Genomic DNA, 27,828 nt, shown 5'->3' on the forward strand with positions numbered 1-27,828 from the left:
GACAGACTGATATTCTGCAAAAGGTACAGGGATTGGACAGCTGAGGACTGGGGTAAAGTCATTTTCTCTGATGAATCCCCTTTACTATTCTTTGGGGCATCCGGGAAAAAGCTTGTCCGGAGAAGACAAGGTGAGCGCTACCATCAGTCCTGTGTCATGCCAACAGTAAAGCATCCTGAGACCATTCATGTGTGGTGTTGCTTCTAAGCCAAGGGAGTGGGTTCACTCACAATTTTGCCTAAGAACACAGCCATGAATAAAGAAGAATGGTACAAACACATCCTCTGAGAGCAACTTCTCCCAACCATCCAGGAACAGTTTGGTGACGAACAATGCCTTTTCCAGCATGATGGAGCACCTTGCCATAAGGCAAAAGTGATAACTAAGTGGCTCGAGGAAGAAAACATCGATATTTTGGGTCCATGGCCAGGAAACTCCCCAGACCTTAATCCCATTGAGAACTTGTGGTCAATCCTCAAGAGGCAGGTGGACAAACAAACACACACACATTCTGACAAACTCCAAGCATTGATTATGAAAGAATTGGCTGCCATCATTCAGGATGTGGCCCAAAAGTTAATTGACAGCATGCCAGGGCGGATTGCAGAGGTCTTGAAAAAGAAGGGTCAACACTGCAAATAGACTCTTTGCATCAACTTCATGTAATTGTCAATAAAATCCTTATGAAATTATGACACACCTTATGACACTTATGAAATGCTTGTAATTATAATTCAGTATTCCATAGTAACATCTGACAAAAATATCTAAAGACACTGAAGCAGCAAACTTTGTGGAAATTAATATTTGTGTCATTCTCAAAACTTTTGGCCATGACTGTACTATGTCAGACAGTTGTTGAGGTCAACTGTCTAAGTCCATAACCAGTAAAAACACAAGGGGAAATCCATAGCCAAGAATGATCTAAATGAAAATCTCGCCACAGTGGCTGCCTTTCATTGGATATGATTTTAGAACATCAGTCTAAACAGTCAGCTCTAACATAAAACTGTCCAAACACACTTCTTAGTACTAAAAAGTAGTCCATCTTTTATCAATAAACTAATTTTCCCCTGTGGCGCAGCGTTCTAAGGCACTGCATCTCAGCACAAGAGGCGTCACTACAGTCCCTGGTTCGAATCCAGGCTGTATCACATCCGGCCGTGATTGGAAGTCCCATAGGGCGTCGCACAATTGGCCCAGCGTTGTCCGGGTTTGGCCGGGGTAGGCCGTCATTGTAAATAAGAATTTGTTCTTAACTGACTTGCCTAGTTAAATAAAGGTTAAATAAAAAAATATATATAATGATGACAACTAGCTGCATCCATCTCCCTCGTACTGGGTGGCAAACATGACTTGAAATGCATACAAACAACAATTTATAATATGTGTCTGGGTGATGGCAATTGCAATCTGAGAGTAACTCTGCATTTCATACTTGACACAGAACTATACAGCTGATTATATTCAGTGAAGCTGTGCCTTTCTCAAGGACAAAACAGTAGTGTCCACATCTGGGAATTAAACCTGGCCACATGCCAATTGTCTGCTACATCATACCGCTGGATTCCTGGAGCATTTCACTACATGCCTGAATGGTATTTTCAATGAGTGTCATATTCAAATGAAGACCTATTTGTCTTTTCCTCCCTTATTCCAAAGGTTGAAATAAATGCCTTGTTAAGGAGGTTGGAAAAACTTCTACATAGTCAACTCTCATGCCATGATATCAGGTTATATCAAATAAGCAAACTGCAATGTAAAGTTGCTATAGGTGTCTATCCTAAGTAGGTCACCAATCAAACATCTAGTTTAGAGCAATGAGTTATTTTTAGAGACCTGCCATAGATGAAGTTACAGCAATATGAAAAGGTCACATATTCCTGACTTTGTAGAGATGCATCTATTGCTAACCATGGCATGAAACACAACTATGAAAACAGTTGTGCTCTAACTTTACATTTTTAGAATGAGTTAGTTTTTTGGTGTATAAGCACAATCTTACTAGGTAGCTTTGGTTAAGGCTTGTGTTGAAATGTGATTTAACAAGAAATAGTTTACATTGGAACCATATCGAGATATTTTTTAATCAATAACAAATGTTAAATACACATTATAACTGGTAAAAAAGTTGGTTAATACGTTTTGAAAGAGCAAGCCGGACTATAACCAAGTAATGACTTTACAATAGGCTGCCATAACGTTGATATTAAACATAATTTCACTTCAAAGGCATCAAATATATTACAAGCAGGGAAACGTTTTATTATATTACATAATAGGCTTATAATAGAATAGAAACAGAATAGATCCAGCAAGATCCACTCGTGATAATGCTTTCTGTTTTCCCACAACGTTTCCACCCATTCCAATAGAGGGCAACATTGTCAAATGAGTATTGCAAGCCATCTTAGACCTACAAGAGTCACATAGAATAGACTACCATCTGTAATGGGAGAATCGACGAAACTTTAAAAATATATGTTTTGAATTCTATCAAAACATCTTATAAGTAGCCCATGTAGTGAGCAAGATCTGATAATACATTTACCATGCACTGCTACGTTAAAACTTATGTAGGCATACTATATTACCTGTTGATTGTGGAGACAAGTCTAGGCCACCATATCTAATCAATTCATATTTATACAACATGGTCCGTGCATATGTTGAGAAAGATAATTATCTCTTAATTATAATGTATTCACTGTAAAGACCCAGGCTGCACTATGCCTGAATATCTTCAGTCAAGAGAATGTTGACCAACTGAATAATGAGAGGACTTCGCCAAGCTTCCTTGATTGGTTAGGAGGCCAGGGCTATCTAAGCGTTGCATTACGTACTCAGCAGTGTGTGCGAAAAATGAGTATCGAATGCTAGTTTGGTGTGCACTGTACGCTGGAACCGTCACTGCTAAAATTCATTGCGAGTTCAAGTTAAATAGGCACAATATTTAACTTTACTTACAAACGTTTTTTTTTTGAGAGACTGAACTGGATTACTCACTCGTATCAATGACGTGATGTTTAAGAGACTATTCATGCCCTTTGGAAGAAGCAGTTCAGCGCGGACTTCGAACATGAGTTGGCGTCCACAATATACAGGCAGACTGTAACATTTGAAGTGGATTCTAAGTTCAATGCATCGGAGCCTAATGTCCACCTGAAATAAGGATTTTACGCATTTTATCGCGACTGTTTTTGAGTCTGCTGCTACACTGATGGAGTAGGCTACTTTGGAGGTACGCAAAATATTTTCTGTCAGAGCGTTTTTTTTTTAATAGTCGCTAAAAAATTTAATGGATGTATCTATAGACAACGGCTTCACCATACAAAGAAGACACAGTTGCACCAACTGGACAAAACAGATGTTTACTGAAGAAGCAATAACAAAAGGGTCACATTTATTGTAGTCTGCTTGTTAAATGTGCATCAACAACCGCAAAACGCACTCCAGCGTACGGGTTCGTGGGTGAAGACTCCACTTGTTACCGGATTCAACATTATTTTCTGACCAGTAACAAGAAACTTGTTCTATCAATGCGTTTAAACGTGCGCATATCCCACCTTAGAAATATATTCGACACCGGTAAGGTGATGAGATAAAGAATCCAGAACATTGACTCACTCACCTGCAAGATACTCTTGTTCTGCTTGCATAGCCTGCACGAAACGGGAAAATAGGATTTCATATATTATATTCATTGCTGGTTAATATTTTTCTATCGTCAACGTAGATTTACGTATAATCTAGGCTAGGCTACATGCGACACTAGTGAATGGGATCTAGAATTGTGCGATATTTACACTGTATCCACATTTTCGAATGATTTCATCGTGCCGTTGACTAATTTGCCTGACTGAATAAGCGTGGAAATGGCAGGCTCCGGTTCCAATTGGAAGTACTACCTTTGGATTTTGACAGTCTTGTGCAGGTCGCTGTTGCCCTATGCCAAATCATTGGAATCGGTGATTTGGAACTCGCAAAACCCCAAGTAAGTGTTAAATTTGCTAATCTAGTCTATAGAAGACGTAAACTGTATTACCATACATTGAAAAAAACACTGAATACTTATGTTATTCTATTAGCATGCGTAAAGCTTGCTAATGGAAATAAATATGCATTGACGCCAGGACATGTTTTCGACTACTGTTTGCGCTGAATGACATTCAGGACTCTGTGATGTGCTGGCTCTGAAGACTCACACAGTGTTGAATGAAACAGCATGCTGTAAAACAATATGAAAGAAGGCATCAAAGGAAAAAGCCAGACATTGTTTGATAGCATGTATCATATAGGCCATAATTTAAACAATACAACAATAAACATTCAGTTCTGCCTAGTGAGTCATTAATAGATTTCTACATGTTGTGGTAAATGTCTTTCATATAGGTTATTTTTGATAGGATTCATTAACTCGTGTTTGCCATTAATCAACTTCCAACCAACATTTATGAGGTGCCAATTTCAGCTAGAATCAACCAGGCCCCATCATTTACGGGTAGCCTGCATCTCTACTGCAGAGTGGTCTCTACAATCAAGGGAGAGGCAGCAACTGCTGTTGGTGTGTGTGTTCTCATATGTGTTTTCAGGTGCTCTCCTCTGGCTGGAATGACATATTTATAAGTGTGTTTTTCAAGTTTAATCAATATCTTTCTGGCTTTGAGGGTAGACACATTGCCTAAGATAACATCCCAACTTAAGTCCTCAGAAAGTAACAGGTACTTTGCCTTTAGAATATGTAGGCCTTTAAATGTTATTTTGTTATTTGATCTAGATTAATATATATCAAATGTCTATATATTTGTATTTCAATCCAAGTTAGTCCTGGAATTATTAATATTACCTCGTCTTCAATAGATTATATTAAGTGTTTCTCTGTTGCGGTCTCTGTCTGTCTACAGTGTAGAAAATAACACACACACATATATATATATATATATATATATATATATATATATATATATATATATATATATATATACATATACATATATATATACACATATACATATATATATACACACATATACATATATACATATATATATATACATACACACACACACATACATACATAAATACATACATACATATATATATAAAACCTTTTGGCAAAATCCCTTCAATTAAACATTTCATTAATATAAGGGGGAAAAGTTGTGGTACCACAAGGTAGCAGAGTTATGTATTGTGCATATAAGTATACAGTATATGGGCTGATAAGGTGAATCACACATTTTATAATAATCTCTTCAAAATGTGAAATGTTCAGAACACATCTCTATTATTATTGAAAGGAGTTACCAAGGGACTCAATATTCAGGATTTAAACACCAGCTGTGGATGTAGACAAGTGAAGTGGCCTAGTCCTGGCCTTGTTCACTCATCAGTACACAGTCTAAAAGAAGTCACGACACTGAACAACGTAAAAGACAAGACTTCAATTGCCGTTAACCATTTGTTAAAATAGAGACTATGTTGTTTTAAAACAGTTGGTGGCTGTTTTCTCAAGTAAGTTAATGTTTGTTTACTTACCCCACCAAGGGGTGATGCTTTGCTCTTCCTACCTCTACAATGCTTGTAGTTAGGTCATCGAGAGTGCAGACAGGCACTTAAAAGCTGATTACAGATCTATCTGGACATGAGGACATGCTCATGTTCATAAAAGCATAACATTTTTTGTTTGTTGATTTGTTATAAATTGAATTCACACAAACAAATGCAGGACTGCACCACCAGAGAATCTTACCTCAAAACATAAAATATAGATTGTCTTTCCAATGTATGAACTAAAATAATTAATTTTATACAGAGGCACAACATTTATTTTGCTGAATTGGTGCAGACTAAGTTTGCTCCAACTGCAGCTGTAGTTTTTGAATTGTAATGCAGCAGCCATTTTGTATCAAGATATTGTATGTCAAAGTTGTCAGTAGTTGGGATTAGTTCCAGTGTGGATATAAACTCAAACTTCAGTTCTCAGATAATGAGCAGAGCCCACACATGTTTGTTGAAGAAGACATTGTCTTATTGCCTAATAATAAAAAAGGCCAAAGCAAGTCTTTTCAGAGAAGCTGAAAAAATACATGTTTGAGTTCTTGTTGGCTGTAACGATTGTATGACTCGAGGTGATGGCCCTGCAAGAGGCTTGTGCATGTGGAATAACACTACCCCCATGCTAGCATTGGTAAATCAATCTGTAAAGCATTTTACAGGACTTTCCACAGTAATTTCAGGTAAATTGGCTCACCCCCCCCAAAAAAATAAAAAAAATAAACACATTCATGCAAATGCCCCTGGTATAAAATATTGGCTGATAGTATGTTTCAAAAGCACTGGTTATTACTTTAATTATTATATTGTATGATTTTGTGATTTCCACATTTTTCTAAAAAATAAACACATTCACGCAAATTCCCCTGGTATATAATATTGGCTGTTAGTATGTTTCGAAAGCAATGGTTATTACATTAATTATTATATTGTATGATTTACACATTCTTCTCAATGGGATACTTCACTTCTCTGTCAATGTTCACTCAAATGGTCTTTTACTTTGGCACTCAGTATTTCTGTTGCTTGTTCAGATTAACAGACTAACAGGAATGTTTTTGGGTTGCCACCATTCCCTTCTCCGGCTCTTTATTATTTTGCCTCATTAAAGTTATGCAGACGGTCTACCACATTGAGTCTTATACACTTCAGCCACACTGTCTGCTGAATTCTCACCAGTACCAGACCTCTGGCTTGGCTAGCCCACACCGTTACAGCTATAAACTTAAGAAGAGCGTTCCTTTCATTTAATCACATGAATCATGAAGTCACACTGAAACATGTAGATAGGCCTACTGAGATGCAGAGACCATACTTGTACATCATAAAAAGCAGAGATGGTGATTGAGCACACGAGGAAAAGCTTGTGGTAGACCAAGGAAATTGACAGAATGCTTAAAAGTGTGAACTCTAGACAGAATACAAAGATGAATGCACTTTAAAGCTGTTGTTCTTTGGTCACAAGCCAACATTTTAAGATACTGTTAACATTTTGGACAAGTTGTTTCTTGCAGACTTCTAATTTAAACATTCAAATTAGGGCTGTCAAAGTTAACGCTTGACATGTTTACCACCATCATTTCTTCGCCGCTGTTAATCGCATCTCCATTTCTTCAACGCACATAAACATATTAAGTGCACATTTCCACACTGACCGTTTTAAGTGCAGAACACAACATGGAACACAGCTAGTCAATGCTTGCTTGCTCCTTTACATAGCTGAAGACTGTGTGCCTCTAACCAAAATCAGGTGAAAGTTATGCCCAATATTACCAGACTTCTGCTTTTTCTTGCTGCCGTTGATTCGTGCGCCTGTCACGGGCAGTTTTAAACTACTCGTGACGCTCTATTTTCTGGTTTGATAACAAACATTTTAGCTAGCTAGTCATGTTAGCTATCTAGCTAGCTAGATAGCAACCTGCTGTTTCTTCTGCAAGAAGGATAGATAACTGTATATATTATTTGAGCTTTTTCTCTCCTGAGACAGCAGCTAAATGGAGTGTTTGCAAGGGGGAAATAGCTGTAATTGGATTTATTGATATTTAACAAACCTGCTTCTCTCTAATTTCTCAGGATGGAATAAAATGAGGTAATTGAAAATCTCAGAATTGAGCTCACTATTAACTTAATATAGATTTACAACAGATCTACCATTAATTTTTTCAAAGCACAATCAAATATATTATGACAAACTTGTATTTATTTTGTTATGCATGTGATAGCCTTAGAAAATATACTTGATATCATATTTGTCATCTTATAATATAGTGTGGTATAGCAATTCCCATGTTGGGCTGGGACTGGTATCTCACAAAAACATTGAGAAAGAATATAGTCATTTGTCACTTAAAGCATCCTACATGTAGTAAATCTATCAGATTTTGAGACCCATCACTGCTAAATCTCATACATTCACCCTGCCATCTCTCTCCCTTGTGAGAACAATATGTAATTCTGGCCTTGTAATGTAATTCTGGCCTTGTAATTTTCAAGATTATGAGTTCGGTGTCTGACAGACCCAAGCAGGTGGTGGCCAGTCAGGCCTACTGTATGTCGTCAAGAGACTATATTTGTTGTGTTTAACCATTGGCACATGTGAATTACAGGCAATGGTAAGCTTTTAGACAACTTGCACTTACATGCAAACAGTAATAGTTTTATAATATCTTCATGAGGGCATTTTCTGAAATGTCTTCTCACAGAGGTTATGATAGGACAACACGAAGATAGCTGTTAAGAAAAAAATACGTTTGAAAGCAGTTTCATTCCATTTGATGGTGCACTTCATACCATAATTATACTGTTGCCAATGATTCAGAAATGATCTTTGCCTGTTAAAGCCAGGGAGTATTATTTTTGTTTGCGCAATCTTGAAATAAGACCCTCCAGCTTTAGGTAATTCAACAAATCCCTGATTTAATTCCTCAAGGAAAAACAAGTGGAGAGAAAAAAAGAGAAGGGAGACACCAGTCAGTTAATGTTTTAACCACTCAGCTCATGTGTTATTGAAGTTATCTTCAAGAGGGGTGAAACCTCGGAATTCTCACTCTGTGATGACCGACACGAGGGACTGTCTGCAGTGACTGGTCTATGGTTATGTCAACAGTTTGACATCACATTGTAAAACGGGAGAGAAAATTGATATTGATTTGTGTTTTAATTGTTCCCACAAAGTCACATGGCCTTCCATACAGACAATTACAGATCTAGCTTGGTCGGAAGATTCAGCAGTGTATGATAAATTGAGCAAATATCGAGTGGCCTGTGTGTTTAATGCATTAGAGCCAAGTGAAGTAGCTCGAGCTTTGCCTGACTGTGCCATCATGATCAATGCTCCTGTGATTAAAAGTGACAGTCTAGAGATTAACTCTGTCACTGTTTAAATAGGCTGTGCCAACCCTCCAGCCTTTAATAAACCCACCCATGCCCCTTCTCCCTAGGTTTCAGCCGTAGTTTACACAAGAAAGAGATTCCTTTGAGAAGTGTCACAGGAGTGGTTTTGTTCTCCTCCTGGCCTCATCCCTTCACGCTGGTTTTGATAACGTTTCACAGAAACCCAGACCCCATCACAAAGAGGAGAGACTTAGAGCCACCTCAGGGCGGCTTAGTTCAAGAATGAAAGGAAAGTAAAAGCAGTCAGTCATTAGCAGTGTCGGGGTTAACGCGTTACAAAGTAACCCGTTACAGAAATAACATAAGTTTTTGTGGTAACAAGTAATATAATGGAGTACTGTTCCAATTTGAGTAATAATATTACAGTTACTGATCACAGATAGTTCATTGTTACTTTTGTTATCATTCCCTTCCTATTAGTTATTGATCCAAATAAATATTTTTGAAGATTATTATTCCCTCTCTGTTGGCACAATATTTAAAAATCCCCCGCCCCCGATTCTAATTGTTTTCAACCTGAGTTTGATGTCCTCTCACCAAGTTCCTGTTAACACTCACACATTACTACTAACTGCTTTAGTGAGGGAGATTAAACATGGCAGAAGCGTTGGGTTGGGTTACCCCCATTACTTTGATTTGGTAGGAGGATAAAATGACAAGAATATAACTGTGAAATATAAACTGTGCTCTCCACTGCTAGAAACACAACTTCCAAATCTTTTGAAGCACCTGCAAAAGCAAGACAAAACTTGTAGCGAAAGATCCCTGAGGCCTGACCACTGCTGCTGAAGATGTCTTTAGGCCTACCTCATCCAAACAACCAAGGTTTGATTTGAATAGTTCTGGAGGACAGGCTGTAACCCGGGGGGAGCTGAACAAGCTTGTAACTGGGTATGTTGTAGAGGAAATTCTGCCCTTATCCACGGTAGAATAGTCCTACATAATGTAGAGATGTAGGATCTTAATTTGATCATTTTTTTGATGCTGAGAATTTTACTGCACACAGGAAATGCAACATTTGAGTGTTTTTGAGTTTTAAAAATGCTTATAAAGTTCCACTTTGAAATTTCAGACTTGATTTGCCCTAACAACAAAATCTATCAACCTCTACACAAATGTCCATAAATTATAATCCACATAATAATTATATTTTCCTGTTGCTGCAGAATTATATTACTGCTGTAGCAAACTGGCACAAATTAAGATCCTACCTCTGTAATGTTGTTTACATTGAGCAACCTTTTGGGGTGTAAGGCAAAAGTAATATAAAGAGTATTGTAACTAATCACTTTTCCCATGAAGTGATAAGTAATGTAATTTGTTACTGTTAAAATAAGTAATGAGTAATAGATAATAAGACCTTGTTGGAGTAACAACCCCAACCCTCTTACAGGCCTGTGCAATTTCAGTAGTCCTCGGGGGCCTGATTTGTGTTACACTTTTCCCCCGGTCCCTAGGAAACACACCTGCTTTTATACTAATTGCATTTTTAACTGAAGATCATGATTAGTTGATTATTGGAGTCAGGTGTGTTAGCTGGGGCTGGAGCAAAAGTGTGACACCAATCAGGCCCCCGAGGACTGGAGTTGCCCAGGCCTGCAACATCTGCTACTTACTAGCCAGCTAGCTAGGTTGCAATGGAGCCTGCTTCGCCTGGAATAGCTAACGAACGTCTCCAGCGCTGTAGCAGCTGTGTTTATTACGCTCTTTTCCGGGACAATATTGACAATCCGGAGTTTCAATGCAGCAGTTGTTTGCTTGCGGAATGAGGTGGCTATCCTTAGCAAGCAAATTTCAATTCTGTGTGAACTTGTGAGGGCAAATTGGAACTTTTTCTCTCTCAACTCCTGTGGCTGGATGCCACTCGGTCTTAATGGATGTATCCCCACCTTGTCATCTGTCCCTATCTGAATGGCCTATGCTACCTGTAACTTGCCTGCCAAGGAAGTCGTCTCCATCTGCTTCTCCTCTTCCATCTTGCAGTGGAGTAGACGGAGAACAGCAAGAGGATTGTTCCAATCAGCGCTGGTCCCATGTCAGAAGTCGTGGAAAACGAAGGCAGCGGCATGCTGCTAAGCGGACTGGAATGGTCTGGCGCAGATTGACATGAGGAATAGCTTCGCCGCCCTGGTGCCTGATCTAACTGCGCTTTCATCGCTGGGAGTACCTATGTCTGTGACGGCTTCGCTGACTCCAACTAGGCTGAATCCAGCAACAAGTCCAGCTCCTTTCCTTCTCTCTGGATCTATCAGGGCATTGCCTGCTGTGGGAGGTCTGGACCTATTGCCCGGGAGCTGCGGGCGTAAGCTATCCTGCTTCTTGTGGGCCTGTGAAAGGTTCCACGAATTGTGTGAGGTGTAGGAATGAGCAGATTTCTTCAACCCCTTCTCAGTCCGTTGTATTGGGCAGTTCAATGGTGAGAAATGTCTCAGTTCTTGGAGCAAAACTTTGTGCTATCCAGGAGCACGAGTACAGGACATCAGTAAACTGCTCCCAAACAATTTAAACCTGCATCAGGAAATTGACTCTGATTCAATTACATTAAGGGTAGCTCAGAACAGCTGAAGATGGATTTTAAATAACTGATTGGATCTCTGCTTGACACCAACAAACTCCCCATAATATATGTCCCTGTGCCATCCCTAAATTGTAGCATTGAATGTTTCAGCAGACTTTTAGCCCTCCATAACTGGCAGTTATACTGCAGCTCTGTATGTGGAACATCAAATCAAATCAAATCAAATGTATTTGTCACATACACATGGTTAGCAGATGTTAATGCGAGTGTAGCGAAATGCTTGTACTTCTAGTTCCGACAATGCAGTAATAATCCAACAAGTAATCTAACTAACAATTCCCCCCAAAAAACTACTGTCTTATACACAGTGTAAGGGGATAAAGAATATGTACATGAAGATATATGAATGAGTGATGGTACAGAGCAGCATAGGCAAGATACAGTAGATGGTATCGAGTACAGTATATACATATGAGATGAGTATGTAAACAAAGTGGCATAGTTAAAGTGGCTAGTGATACATGTATTACATAAGGATGCAGTAGATGATATAGAGTACAGTATATATGTATACATATGAGATGAATAATGTAGGGTATGTAAACATTATATTAGGTAGCATTGTTTAAAGTGGCTAGTGATTTTTTACATCATTTCATCAATTCCCATTATTAAAGTGGCTGGAGTTGAGTCAGTGTGTTGGCAGCAGCCACTCAATGTTAGTGGTGGCTGTTTAACAGTCTGATGGCCTTGAGATAGAAGCTGTTTTTCAGTCTCTCGGTCCCAGCTTTCATGCACCTGTACTGCTCGCCTTCTGGATGATAGCGGGGTGAACAGGCAGTGGCTCGGGTGGTTGTTGTCCTTGATGATCTTTATGGCCTTCCTGTAACATCGGGTGGTGTAGGTGTCCTGGAGGGCAGGTAGTTTGCCCCCGGTGATGCGTTGTGCAGACGTCACTACCCTCTGGAGAGCCTTACAGTTGTGGGCGGAGCAGTTGCCGTACCAGGCGGTGATACAGCCCGCCAGGATGCTCTCGATTGTGCATCTGTAGAAGTTTGTGAGTGCTTTTGGTGACAAGCCGAATTTCTTCAGCCTCCTGAGGTTGAAGAGGCGTTGCTGCGCCTTCTTCACGATGCTGTCTGTGTGAGTGGACCAATTCAGTTTGTCTGTGATGTGTATGCCGAGGAACTTAAAACTTACTACCCTCTCCACTACTGTTCCATCGATGTGGATAGGGGGATGTTCCCTCTGCTGTTTCCTGAAGTCCACAATCATCTCCTTACTTTTGTTGACGTTGAGTGTGAGCACGCAAGGGGCCGGCTGGGGAGCGGTGTTATTTTCCTGACACCACACTACGAGGGCCCTCACCTCCTCCCTGTAGGCCGTCTCGTCGTTGTTGGTAATCAAGCCTACCACTGTTGTGTCGTCCGCAAACTTGATGATTGAGTTGGAGGCGTGCGTGGCCACGCAGTCGTGGGTGAACAGGGAGTACAGGAGAGGGCTCAGAACGCACCCTTGCCTACCCTCACCACCTGGGGGCGGCCCGTCAGGAAGTCCAGTACCCAGTTGCACAGGGCGGGGTCGAGACCCAGGGTCTCGAGCTTGATGACGAGCTTGGAGGGTACTATGGTGTTGAATGCCGAGCTGTAGTCGATGAACAGCATTCTCACATAGGTATTCCTCTTGTCCAGATGGGTTTGGGCAGTGTGCAGTGTGGTTGAGATTGCATCGTCTGTGGACCTATTTGGGCGGTAAGCAAATTGGAGTGGGTCTAGGGTGTCAGGTAGGGTGGAGGTGATATGGTCCTTGACTAGTCTCTCTAAGCACTTCATGATGACGGAAGTGAGTGCTACGGGGCGGTAGTCATTTAGCTCAGTTACCTTAGCTTTCTTGGGAACAGGAACAATGGTGGCCCTCTTGAAGCATGTGGGAAATGATTTGATTTGATTTGATTTGATTTGAACTGGTATAGGGATTGATTGAATATGTCCGTGAACACACCGGCCAGCTGGTCTGCGCATGCTCTGAGGGCGCGGCTGGGGATGCCGTCTGGGCCTGCAGCCTTGCGAGGGTTAACACGTTTAAATGTTTTACTCACCTCGGCTGCAGTGAAGGAGAGTCCGCATGTTTTCGTTGCAGGCCGTGTCAGTGGCACTGTATTGTCCTCAAAGCGGGCAAAAAAGTTATTTAGTCTGCCTGGGAGCAAGACATCCTGGTCCGTGACTGGGCTGGTTTTCTTCTTGTAGTCCGTGATTGACTGTAGACCCTGCCACATACCTCTTGTGTCTGAGCCGTTGAATTGAGATTCTACTTTGTCTCTATACTGACGCTTAGCTTGTTTGATAGCCTTGCGGAGGGAATAGCTGCACTGTTTGTGTTCGGTCATGTTACCAGTCACCTTGCCCTGATTAAAAGCAGTGGTTCGCGCTTTCAGTTTCATGCAAATGCTGCCATCAATCCACGGTTTCTGGTTAGGGAATGTTTTAATCGTTGCTATGGGAACGACATCTTCAACGCACGTTCTAATGAACTCGCACACCGAATCAGCGTATTCGTCAATGTTGTTATCTGACGCAATACGAAACATATCCCAGTCCACGTGATGGAAGCAGTCTTGGAGTGTGGAATCAGCTTGGTCGGACCAGCGTTGGACAGACCTCAGCGTGGGAGCTTCTTGTTTTAGTTTCTGTCTGTAGGCAGGGATCAGCGAAATGGAGTCGTGGTCAGCTTTTCCGAAAGGAGGGCGGGGCAGGGCCTTATATGCGTCGCGGAAGTTAGAGTAACAATGATCCAAGGTTTTTTCAGCTCTGGTTGCGCAATCGATATGCTGATACAATTTAGGGAGTCTTGTTTTCAGATTAGCCTTGTTAAAATCCCCAGCTACAATGAATGCAGCCTCAGGATGTATGGATTCCAGTTTGCAAAGAGTCAAATAAAGTTTGTTCAGAGCCATCGATGTGTATGCTTGGGGGGGAATATATAGGGCTGTGATTATAATCGAAGAGAATTCTCTTGGTAGATAATGCGGTCGACATTTGATTGTGAGGAATTCTCAGGTGAACAGAAGGATTTGACTTCCTGTATATTTCTGTGATCACACCACGTCTCGTTAGCCATAAGGCATACGCCCCCGCCCCTCTTCTTACCAGAAAGATGTTTGTTTCTGTCGGCGCGATGCGTGGAGAAACCTGCTGGCTGCACTGGCTCCGATAGCGTCTCTCCAGTGAGCCATGTGTCCGTGAAGCAAAGAACGTTACAGTCTCTGATGTCCCTCTGGAATGCTACCCTTGCTCGGATTTCATCAACCTTGTTGTCAAGAGACTGGACATTGGCGAGAAGAATGCTAGGGAGTGGTGCACGATGTGCCCGTCTCCGGAGTCTGACCAGAAGACCGCCTCGTTTCCCTCTTTTACGGAGTCGTTTTTTTGACAATTACAACAATACTGAATGAACACTTATTTTAACTTAATATAATACATCAATAAAATCAATTTAGCCTCAAATAAATAATTAAACATGTTCTATTTGGTTTAAATAATGCAAAAACAAAGTGTTGGAGAAGAAAGTAAAAGTGCAATGTGCCATGTAAGAAAGCTAATGTTTAAGTTCCTTGCTCAGAACATGAGAACATATGAAAGCTGGTGGTTCCTTTTAACATGAGTCTTCAATATTCCCAGGTAAGAAGTTTTAGGTTGTAGTTATTATAGGAATTATAGGACTATTTCTCTCTATACGATTTGTATTTCATATACCTTTGACTATTGGATGTTCTTATAGGCACTTTAGTATTGCCAGTGTAACATTATACCTTTCATCCCTCTGCTTGCCGCTACCTGGGCTCAAACTAGGAACACATCGACAACAGCCACCCTCGAAGCAGCGTTACCCATGCAGAGCAAGAGGAACAACTACTCCAAGTCTCAGAGCGAGTGACGTTTGAAATGTTATTAGCGCGCACTCCGCTAACTAGCTAGCCATTTCACATCGGTTACACCAGCCTAATCTTGAAGTCATAAGAGCTGCTGGCAAAACGCACGAAAGTGCTGTTTGAATGAATGCTTACGAGCCTGCTGATGCCTACTATTGCTCAGTCAGACTGCTCTATCAAATCATAGACTTAATTATAACATAATAACACACAGAATTACGAGCCTTAGGTCATTAATATGGGCGAATCCGGAAACTATCATTTCGAAAACAAAACGTTTATTCTTTCAGTGAAATATGGAACCGTTCCGTATTTTATCTAACGGATGGCATTCCTAAGTCTAAATATTGCTGTTACATTGCACAACCTTCAATATTACGTCATAATTACGTAAAATTCTGGCAAATTAGTTCGCAATGAGCCAGGCGGCCCAAACTGTTGCATATACCCTGACTCTACGTGCAATGAACGCAAGGGAAGTAACACAATTACACCTGGTTAATATTGCCTGCTAACCTTGGATTTCTTTTCGCTAAATATGCAGGTTTAAAAATATATACTTCTGTGTATTGATTTTAAGAAAGGCATTGATGTTTATGGTTAGGTACACATTGGAGCAACGACAGTCCTTTTTTGCGAATGCGCACCGCATCGATTATATGCAACGCAGGACACGCTAGATAAACTAGTAATATCATCAACCATGTGTAGTGATTATGATTGATTAATTGTTTTTTATAAGATAGGTTTAATGCTAGCTAGCAACTTACCTTGGCTTCTTACTGCATTCGCGTAACAGGCAGGCTCCTCGTGAGGCAGGTGGTTAGAGCGTTGGACTAGTTAACCGTAAGGTTGCAAGATTGAATCCCTCAGCTGACAAGGTAAAAATCTGTCGTTCTGCCCCTGAACAAGGCAGTTAACCCGCCGTTCCTAGGCCATCATTTAAAATAAGAATGTGTTCTTAATGGACTTGCCTAGTTAAATACTGATTTCCGATTGTTATGAAAACTTAATCGGCCAGTCCGATTAATCGGTCAACCTCACATTTTTATAAGGAGTGTAACGGCAGATTCATCTGAATAGGAGTAAGGATTGGACCAAGATGCGGCGTGTTAAGTGTTCATGACGATTTTAATAACAAAAGCACTGAACACTATGAAATACAAAAACAATAAACGAATACGTGAAATAACAAAACCGAAACAGTACCGTGTGGGGAAAAACACAGACACTTAAACAAACACCCACAAACCAACAGTGAAACCCAGGCTACCTAAGTATGATTCTCAATCAGAGACAACTAACGACACCTGCCTCTGATTGAGAACCATACTAGGCCGAACACATAAATAGAAAAACATAGAAACACAAAACAGACTGCCCACCCCAACTCACGCCCTGACCATACTAAATAAAGACAAAACAAAGGAAAATAAAGGTCAGAACGTGACAGTACCCCCAAAGGTGCGGACTCCGGATGCAAAACCTGAACCTATAGGGGAGGGTCTGGGTGGGCGTCTGTCTGCGGTGTTGGCTCTGGCGCGGGGTGTGGACCCCGCTTCACCATAGTTTTGGTGCGCCTCTTAGCCCGCCTCCGTGGCCTCTTTAGAGTGGCGACTCTCGCCGCCGATCTTGGACTGGGGACCCACGCCACGGGTCCCAAAAGGATGATAGACTCCGGCAGCGCCGGACAGCCGGGAGACTCCGGCAGCTCCGGAGTGAAGGACGGCTCCGGCCGCTCCTGGCTGACTGACGGCTCCGGCTGCTCCTGGCTGGCTGACGGCTCTGGCAGCTCCTGGCTGGTTGACAGCTCTGGCAGGTCTTGTCTGACTGACGGCTCTGGAAGATCCTGGCTGACTGACGGCTCAGGACAGATTGGCGGATCTGACGGCTCGGGACAGACTGGCGGCTCTAGCGACTCAAGACAGACGGGAGACTCTAGTGGCTCAGGACAGATGGGTGACTCTAGCGGCTCAGGACAGACGGGTGACTCTAGCGGCTCAGGACAGACGGGAGACTCTAGCGGCTCAGGACAGACGGGAGACTCTGGCGGCTCTGCTGATCCTACAGCTAATGTATGCAGTAATCATGTGCCTATGAACCACTGAGGCAGTGTCCCTAGTAGGAAGTCCACTGTGTGCAGCTCAACCTGCACAAACATAAATAACATGATCATGCTTGTCTGCTTCTGCCACACTTTCCAGTAAAGCAATAAAAACAATAAGGCATCCCAAAAAAGTGGTAAAAATAGCCCAGGTTAACATATGTAGCTTAATAAGAAACAAGGTTCATGAAATCAATAATTTGCTAGTAACAGATGACATTAATATTCTGACAATATCTGAAACTGAGATAATACCTTTGATGATTCAGTGGTAGCAATACATCGTTATAAGATCTACAGAAAATACAGAAATGCCAAAGGTGGAGGTGTGGCTGTTTTATATTCAGAACCACATTCCTGTTAAGCTTAGAGAGGATCTCATGTTAAATACAGTTGAAGTAATATGGCTACAGGTTAATCTACCTCACCTCAAGCCCACTATTGTAGGAAGCTGCTGTAGACCACCAAGTGCTAAAAGTCAGTATCTGGATAACATGTGAAATGCTTGATAATATATGTGATATCAACAGAAGTATATTTTCTGGGTGATTGAAATATTGACTGGCTTTCATCGAGCTCCCCACTCAAGGAAAAGCTTCAAACTGTAACTAGCGACGGCAACCTGGTTCAGGTTATCAATCAACCTACCAGGGTAGTTACAAACAGCACAGGAATGAAATCATAAATATATATTGTCTGCACAAATTTACTTTAAGCCTTTGACACGTACCAACATAGTGATCCCTGCAGCATACACTCAAACCGGTGTGATTAGAACGCTGATATAGAACGTCCAGTTTCGATTGACGCAACAGTCAGCGTTTGAGTTGGACACTTTTTTTCACAGAAACATTTTGTACAAACACAGTCCTTATAAATTTCTGTCCTGAATGTGACCAGTTTATTTTTAGATGCAATGTTCAGACAATCACAGAGGTAGTGACAGCATAATGCAATCATCCAAACTGGAAAATGTAGGCTACATTAGTCCTTGCGCTAACTGAGGAAAGATTGATGAACACAAGTCATACTTAGCTTGGCTGACAAACTCTTGGCTGACAGAAACCACAATATGAATTAGCTTATATCAGTTACTATTTACAATTCATTACATCATGGGTGATCTCCCCATTAATCTAAATAATTGAGTTAAACACTTTATAGTATCCGAAAGTAATCTGACGATGGGTAGTTTATGTGCGCCACCATGTTTTTTTTTTTTGCGTCAACCAAAGATGAGAAGAGGAGACGAGTTTGGTCTGTTTGAAGTATGTATGTTGAAGGGAGTGTGTCATCTATGATAAATCACTTCCCTTCATTCACTTCCGTAAGTTCACTCGAAAGATGAGTGAACCATTCCGTCACCTCATTATAACATCTTTGGTCTGACAGACTTTACGTGGCACCCAGAATGCATTGTATAATATCAACAAGCATAGTACCACATGTAGCTGGCAAATAGCTTAGCATTAGCTCATCATAATCAGTACAACCTTCAAAAAAGTATTTTACACACATAAGTGTCTATTAAAATCTATGCAATAATTGGAATGCATTTGCCACCAGTACTTGAAAACATGTGAATAAATCTGTAAATACATCATGCTCCATACCTACTGTATGCTACAGTAGAAACAACAACACGATATACATAAAATAAGGCACTGACTTGGATAGGAACGCACACATGTCCAAAGGAATTATTTGTAAGGAAAACAACAATGAAGGCAATGCAAGCGCCAGATAGAAAATGTGCCAGTTCATGCAAATGTATACTTGATCTGTCAGAAACACTGGGGACATGCTTGGGTTCTCCTCGAAGAGAGAAGTTTGTCCGGCTCAGTAAAGCATCAAACCTAAATTGTCCGCAACAGTGAAATGGGCTACTTCTATGTGAATTAATGAGGCGGAATACACCTCAATTCAAACTGTTGTTTTTTAAAGAAAATAATTTGAAATTGACAAGTTGAAACATATACAGTGGGGCAAAAAAGTATTTAGTCAGCCACCAATGTGCAAGTTCTCCCACTTAAAAAGATGAGAGAGGCCTGTAATTTTCATCATAGGTACACTTCAACTATGACAGACAAAACGAGAAAAAAAATCCAGAAAATCACATTGTAGGACTTTTAATGAATTTATTTGCAAATTATGGTGGAAAGTAAGTATTTGGTCAATAACAAAAGTTTATCTCAATACTTTGTTATATACCCTTTGTTGGCAATGACAGAGGTCAAACGTTTTCTGTAAGTCTTCACAAGATTTTCACACACTGTTGCTGGTATTTTGGCCCATTCCTCCATGCAGATCTCCTCTGGAGCAGTGATGTTTTGGGGCTGTTGCTGGGCAACACGGAGTTTCAACTCCCTCCAAAGATTTTCTTTGGGGTTGAGATCTGGAGACTGGCTAGGCCACTCCAGGACCTTGAAATGCTTCTTTCGAAGCCACTCCTTCGTTGCCCGGGCGGTGTGTTTGGGATCATTGTCATGCTGAAAGACCCAGCCACGTTTCATCTTCAATGCCCTTGCTGATGGAAGGAGGTTTTCACTCAAAATGTCACGATACATGGCCCCATTCATTCTTTCCTTTACACGATCAGTCGTCTTGGTCCCTTTGCAGAAAAACAGCCCCAAAGCATGATGTTTCCACCCTCATGCTTCACAGTAGGTATGGTGTTCTTTGGATGCAACTCAGCATTCTTTGTCCTCCAAACACGACGAGGTGAGTTTTTACCAAAAAGTTATATTTTGGTTTCATCTGACCATATGACATTCTCCCAATCTTCTTCTGGATCATCCAAATGCTCTCTAGAAAACTTCAGACGGGCCTGGACATGTACTGGCTTAAGAAGGGGGACACGTCTGGCACTGAAGGATTTGAGTCCCTGGCGGCGTAGTGTGTTACCGATGGTAGACTTTCTTACTTTGGTCCCAGCTCTCTGCAGGTCATTCACTAGGTCCCCCCGTGCGGTTCTGGGATTTTTGCTCACCGTTCTTGTGATCATTTTGACCCAACGGGGTGAGATCTTGCGTGGAGCCCCGGATCGAGGGAGATTATCAGTGGTCTTGTATGTCTTCCATTTCCTAATAATTGCTCCCACAGTTGATTTCTTCAAACCAAGCTGCTTACCTATTGCAGATTCAGTCTTCCCAGCCTGGTGCAGGTCTACAATTTTGTTTCTGGGGTCCTTTGACAGCTCTTTGGTCTTGGCCATAGTGGAGTTTGGAGTGTGACTGTTTGAGGTTGTGGACAGGTGTCTTTTATACTGGATAACAAGTTTAAACAGGTGCCATTAATACAGGTAACGAGTGGAGGACAGAGGAGCCTCTTAAAGAAGAAGTTACAGGTGTGTGAGAGCCAGAAATCTTGCTTGTTTGTAGGTGACCAAATACTTATTTTCCACCATAATTTGCAAATAAATTCATTAAAAATCCTACAATGTGATTTTCTGGATTTTTTCCCCCTCAGATTAAAGTAGTATGCAAATCCATTTGATGTAGTGATCACAATCTACAGGAGTAGCCATATCTAGGAAAGACAAAGTTCCAAAGGCTGGGGGCTAATATAGTATATAAGAGGTTATACAATAAGTTTTGTAGTGATTCCTATGTTGTTGTAAGAAATATTTGTTGGTCTGTGGTGTGTAATGAGGAGCAACCAGACGCTGCACTTGACACATGTGAATTTGAATTTGCTTATTCCAGTTACTAATAAGCATGCACCCGTTAAGAAAATTACTTGAAAAACTGTTAAATCCCTGTGGATTGATGAGGAATTGAAAAAATGAATGGTTGAGAAGGATGAGGCAAAAGGAATGGCAAATAAGTCTGGCTGCATTGAGAAATCATGTGACTAAACAGAATAAAAAGAATAAGAAACTATACAATGAAACAAAGATGTATGACATAAAGAATTATAGTAAAAAAGCTTTGGAGCACCTTACATGAAATGCTGGCCAAAAAGGCAAACTCAGCTCTATCATTAATTGAATCAGATGGCTCATTCATCACAAAACCAACTGATATTACCAATTACTTTAATGCTTTTTTCATTGGCAAGATTAGCAAACTTAGGCATGACATGCCAGCAACAAACGCTGACACTACACATCCAAGTATAACTGATACAATTATGAAAGACAAGCATTGTCATTTTGAATTCTGTAAAGTGAGTGTGGAAGAGGTCATTTTTTGTTGTTCAACAATGACAAGCCACCGGGGTCTGACAACTTGGATGTAAAATTACTGAGGATAATAGCGGATGATATTGCCATTCCTATTTGCCATATCTTCAATCTAAGCCTACTAGAAAGTGTGTGCCCTCAGGCCTGGAGGGAAGCTAAAGTAATTCCACTACCCAAGAATAGTAAAGCCCCCTTAACTGGCTCAAATAGCCAACCAATCAGCTCGTTACCAACCATTAGTAAACAGTAGGAAAAAATTGTGTTTGACCAGATACAATGCCATTTTACTGTAAACAAATTGACAAGACTTTCAGCATGCTTACAGGGAAGGACATTCAACAAGCACGGCACTAATGGCCAAATCAAATGGCCACCCAGACTATTTATATTGATCCCCCTCCTTGTTTTTACACTGTTGCTACTCACAGTTTATTATCTAGGCATAGTCACTTTACAAATTACCTTGACTAACCTGCACCCCCGCACATTGACTCAGTACTGGTACCACCTGATATATTCTTATTATTGTTATGTAAATGTATTGTTACTTTTTGATTGATTTTTAATATGTTTACTTTTTTACTCTTTCTTGAACTGTATTGTTGGTTAAGGGCTTGTCAGTAAGCATTTCATGGTAAGGTCTAAACCTGTTGTATTCGGGACATGTGAGAAATAAAATTGGATTTGATTTTATACACATCAGCTACTACAGTGACTGAAATCACTGCAACACTTAACAAAGAGCTGCAAGTTAGTTTCAGAATAGGAGGCAAGGATTAGGTTAGTCCTAAATATTTCAAAAACTAAAAGCATTGTATTTAGGACAAATCATTCACTAAACCTCAACTAAATATTGTAATATTGTAAATATTGTATGTTGAGGTAACTAAACGGCTTGGCGTAACCCTGGATCGTAAACTATCATGGTCAAAACATGTTGATACAATGGTAGCTAGGATGGGGAGAAGTCTGTCCATAGTAAAGCGCTGGTCTGCCTTTTTAACAACACTATCAACAAGGCATGACCTACAGGCTCTTGTTTTGTCGCACTTGGACTACTGTTCAGTCTTGTGGTCAGGTGCCACAAAAAGGGAAAATTGCAATTGACTCAGAACAGGGCAGCACGGCTGGCCCTTAAATGTACACAGAGAGCTGACATTAATAATATGCATGGCTCAAAGCGGAGGAGAGATTCATCACTACTTGTTTTTGTAAGAAGTGTTGACATGCTGAATGCAGCGAGGTGTCTGTTTGAACTACTGGCACACAGCTCAGACACCCATGCAAACCCCACAAGACATGCCACCAAAGGTCTCTTGACAATCCCCAAGTCAAGAACAGACTATGGGAGGCGCACAGTACTACATAGAGCCTTGGCTACATGGAACTCTATTCCACATCAGGTATCTGATGCAAGCAGTAGAATCAAGAGAAAAAAATACACCTTATGGAACAGCAGGGATTGTGAAGACACACACACAGGCACAGACACACATACACATGATAAGACATGCACTCTACACACATGTACACATGGATTTTGTATTGTAGATATGTGGTAGTAGAGTAGTGGCCTGGGGGAACACTTAATGTGTTGTGAAAAGTGTTATGAAATGTAATGTCATGTAATATTTTAAATTGTATATAACTGCTTTAATGTTGCTGGACCCCAGGGATCCTTAATGCGGATCCTTAATAAATACAAACACTGGTTATTAGGCACTCTAATATTCTACTTTTAGAATGCACTGGAGCTACTGGTCTAGACAGTTGTCTGAGGCTTCCTTTTGCAGCCATCGATGGCTTGATTTTGAGCAACTAGGGGTCCTGAGTAAAGCCTTTGTTAGAAATGGTTTTAGACATTTTGAAATTAATACATACAAAATCCATAAACTGTTCCTACATCTTATGTCTATGAGAACATTGATGCTTCATTCTCATGTGAGCCACATTCTCGTATCTGAGTGCTCTAGTCTAGCTGACCGATCAGGTCGCTCTAAGTGGCCTTTTCCCTTCTCGTTACTTATTTAAATCAATACATGAAAAGGGAATATTCAGGGGAATGTTTTACAGCATGTTTTCTCAGGGCTACACCGGGTTTTCTCAGGGCTACATCGGGTTTTCTCAGGGCTATACTGGGGAGTGAGATTTACAGACAAATGAACTGTTAATGGACAACCCAAATCTCTTGCAGTAAATATGTATTTTCTAGCTGTTACAATTGTTTTTTTTCATGTGGCGACTTGTATGTGCAGAATCCTTTTAGGAATCTGTCGACAGTCTGGCTGTAAAGTTCCTTAGCAGTGACTCATGCATACACAGCCCTCTTAATGAAATACTGAGCTCTCCAATGCAACGAAAGATATCCAAATGCTTAAGGGACAACTAACAATTAATGCTGTCTGTTAATGTCCTATAGTTGCACATCCGTCATTAGATTGGACCCTAAAGCAGTTACCATTACATAGGTGCTCATATGTAAACAGCACCTGGACATAATTTGAAAGGCAAATTCAGAAGTGTAGTACATTAGTGGTAGCCATATAAAATGAAAGAAAATAGCCAGAAAGGTTATATTTTTCATTACTGACATTTTGTTTCATGAGAAAATGGATGCATGTGTTTTTCTATCTCTTGACACAGCCGTTACATACAGTTGACTCAAAGCCATTGAGTTTATATTTATTGGCAGAGTAGGCTGAGTCATTGTTGAACACCACAAGAATACCATTGTTTGTCACACTCGATCCATGACCATTCCTAAGTTAACTACAACATTCATGGGACTCTACTAAATAATCAAGGGCTTGGGATATGGGGGTTGGGGGGGGTCAGCTCTACATGCCTAGCTCATGCTTGCACCAACAATGGCAGAGAGGTTTCTGTACAGAATGAGGATTGTGTAACACAAGGAGAGAGGAACAGATGTTAGATATCAGAGGCATAGGTCACACAAATGGGTATTCCACCAGACACACTCTAATTGAAACTCAGTACACATATCGCCCCAACCAACTGTGAGATTGGGATCCAGATATTGCTTTCCATAAATGCATATGGCTCCCCTAACAATGTGCTCTCTGTCTCTGAGGGCTTCAACAATATAATCGTTTTTGCATTCACAGTTTGCAGCAGTATCACAGTTTGCAACAGGTGGTCTGTGTTAATAGTGTACAGAGGTTTTCTTTAAACATGCTTTGAATCGTTTCGTAATAAGGACGACTAAAGATATGGTAATGTGTAGACATGCTATGTCTCTTCTTGTGTTATCTTTTATCTTAGGATCAACGTTGTTATATCCTCAATACTTCAGAGAGCACACACACACAGACAAAGATTCTGATTGGATCTTTCTCCATTAGTTACACCTATGTGTTGAGCAGGATCCCAAAGAGTGGTTTGATCTCCTTCATGGAGAAGACAACAGTAGGGAAACCCTTGTGTCTCGCTGCATTCCAGATCTAGTCCCTGGCTCTGGAACGGATGGGTGTGACAGCCAGTTCAAAGCCCATTAGAACCAGCGTTTCAAAGCAGATTTAACTAAATGGCTGATGCCATGGGCCTGCTGGGCCTAGTCCTCTGCAAGTGTGTCGCTGCGCCAGATGTACTTTTTTGCTAGAATACATTTTATTATTAATTATGAAACAGACCCTTTAATTTCCACTGTGTGTAATGAGAGAAATTACACAGCAGAAATTGCGTAACACAGACATAGTGATTATAACCATAGGCCCTGACAGTGACAAATAGCCATATCGTTCACATTTCATAAACCTGATTTTTCTCCCGCTCTGAGTGTACACATCAGATGGGAGCCATCTTGAGCTACGCTGAGGTTTTCCCTCTCTCCTTTGTCTGTCCGTCCAGCTCTACAAAGGCTAGTGATCCAATGTGTCTGTAAGCCAGGGCTTTCTCCATGCCACCTTTAACCCATTCTACTGGGGCTCCTCAAAGCCCTCTCGAGGCGTTGCTATGTGAATGACCAGCATGAAAGGATTCCCTAGTCCACTGCACAGAGTTGGGGGGGGGGATTAAAAGTCACGCTGTTAACGCCACAGCTCCCTAGGATTGGCGGACCCTCAAACCGCCGAGTGCCCTGGCAGCTGGAGAGGCCAGCTCAATAGCCCCACGCCTGGAAGCATTCTCTCCCACTCTTTATAGGAGGCTGCTAAGGAATCTGCGCATACACAGAGAAAAAACAATCCCCTTTTCTCCCATTTTTGACAAATTTTCGGAAAACTATAGAGGGCCCATAGCAGGTGATTTGTAGTGCATATAACTTTTGACCATGTGGATGTGCAGTACCAGTCAAAAGTGTGGAAACACCTACTCATTCAAGGGTTTTTCTTTGTTTACTATTTTCTACATTTTAGAATAATAGTGAAGACCATCAAAACTATGAAATAACACATATGGAATCATGTAGTAACCAGAAAAAGTGTTAAACAAATCCAAATATATTTTAGATTCTTCTTGATGACAGCTTTGCACACTTGATGACAGCTTTGAATTCTCTCAACCAGCTTCACCTGGAAGGCTTTTCCAACAGTCTATGCTGAGCACCTGTTGGCTGCTTTTCCTTCACTCTGTGGTCCAACTCATCCCAAACCATTTCAATTGGGTTGAGATCGGGTGATTGTGGAGTCCAGGTCATCTGATGCAGCACTCCATCACTCTCCTTCTTGGTCAAATAGCCTTTACACAGCCTGGAGGTGTTTTGAGTCATTGTCCTGTTGAAAAACCAATGTTAGTCCCACAAAGCGCAAACCAGATGGGATGGCGTATTGCTGCAGAATGCTGTAGTAGCCATGCTGGTTAATTGTGCCTTGCGTTCTAAATAAATCAACAACAGTGTCACCAGCAAAGAACCCCCACAACATCAAACCTCCTCTTCTATGCTTCACGGTGGGAACCACACACAATGACATCATCCGTTCACCGTCTCACAAAGACATGGCGGTTGGAACCAAAAATCTCAAATTTGGACTCATCAGACCAAAGGACAGATTTCCACCAGTCTAATGTCCATTGCTTGTGTTTCTTGGCCCAAGCAAGCCTCTTCTTATTATTTGTGACCTTTAGTAGTGGTTTCTTTGCAGCAGTTCGGCCATGAAGGCTTGATTCACGCAGTCTCCTCTGAACAGCTGATGTTGAGATGTGTCTGTTACTTGAACTCTGTGAAGCATTTATTTGGGCTGCAATCTGAGGTGCAATTAACTCTAGTGAACTTATCCTCTGCAGCAGAGGTAACTCTGGGTCTTCTTTACCTGTGGCGTTTCTCATGAGAGCCAGCTTCATCATTGCACTTGATGGTTTTTGTGACTGCACTTGAAGAAACTTTCAAAGTTCTTAATGTTCCGGATTGACTGACCTTCATGTATTAAAGTAATGATGGACTGTCATTTCTCTTTGTTTATTTGAGCTGTTCTTGCCATAATTTGGACTTACCAAATAGGGCTATCTTCTGTATACCACCTCTACCTTGTCACAACTTAACTGATTGGCTCAAAAGCATTAAGAAGGAAAGACATTTCACAAATTAACTTTTCACAAGGCACACATTTGAATTGAAATGCATTCCAGGTGACTACCTCATGAAGCTGGTTGAGAGAATGACAAGAGTGTGCAAAGCTGTCATCAAGGCAAAGGGTGGCTACTTTGAAAAATTCAAAGATATAACACTTTTTTTGTTACTACATGATTCCACTATTATTCTAAAATGTAGAAAATAGTAAACATGACGAAAAACCCTTGAATGAGTAGGTGTTTCCAATCTTTTGACCGGTTCGTTACATCCACATGGTCAAAAGTTATATGCACTACAAATCATCTGCCTAGGGGCGGTCTATAGTTTGCCTAAAATGTGTCAAAAATAGGAGAAAAGTGGGTTGTTTTTTCTCTGTGTGTGCACAGTTTCCTTAGCAGCCTCCTAAAACGAACGCGAGAGAATGCTTCCCGGCGTGGTTACTACATGATTCCATATGTGCTATTTCATTGTTTTGATGTCTTAACTATTATTCTACAATGTAGAAAATAGTAAAAATAAAGAAAAACCCTTGAATGAGTAGGTGTGTTATATATATATATATATTTTTTTTTACATTCTGAGAATAGTGGTTTTGAGCTTCATACACATTCTGTTAGGC

At 40.9% G+C, this 27,828-nt stretch overlaps 1 protein-coding gene across 2 annotated transcripts in view; it reads left to right on the plus strand.

The window, feature by feature from the left end:
* Positions 1-2,835: 2,835 nt before the first annotated feature.
* LOC112250250 (ephrin-B1-like) overlaps positions 2,836-27,828 on the plus strand; it is an 80,945-nt gene continuing 55,952 nt past the window's right edge. The window contains exon 1 of one of the 2 annotated variants that reach the window (XM_024420230.2): positions 2,836-3,994. In XM_024420230.2, coding sequence (XP_024275998.1) covers positions 3,876-3,994 — 119 coding nt within the window. In that variant the 5' untranslated portion in view covers positions 2,836-3,875. The remainder of the gene's footprint in view (positions 3,995-27,828) is intronic. The other variant, XM_024394301.2, reaches the window with a different exon arrangement.

This window comes from Oncorhynchus tshawytscha, linkage group LG30 (assembly GCF_018296145.1).
Source record: "Oncorhynchus tshawytscha isolate Ot180627B linkage group LG30, Otsh_v2.0, whole genome shotgun sequence".
In the NCBI taxonomy this organism is placed as follows: domain Eukaryota; kingdom Metazoa; phylum Chordata; class Actinopteri; order Salmoniformes; family Salmonidae; genus Oncorhynchus; species Oncorhynchus tshawytscha.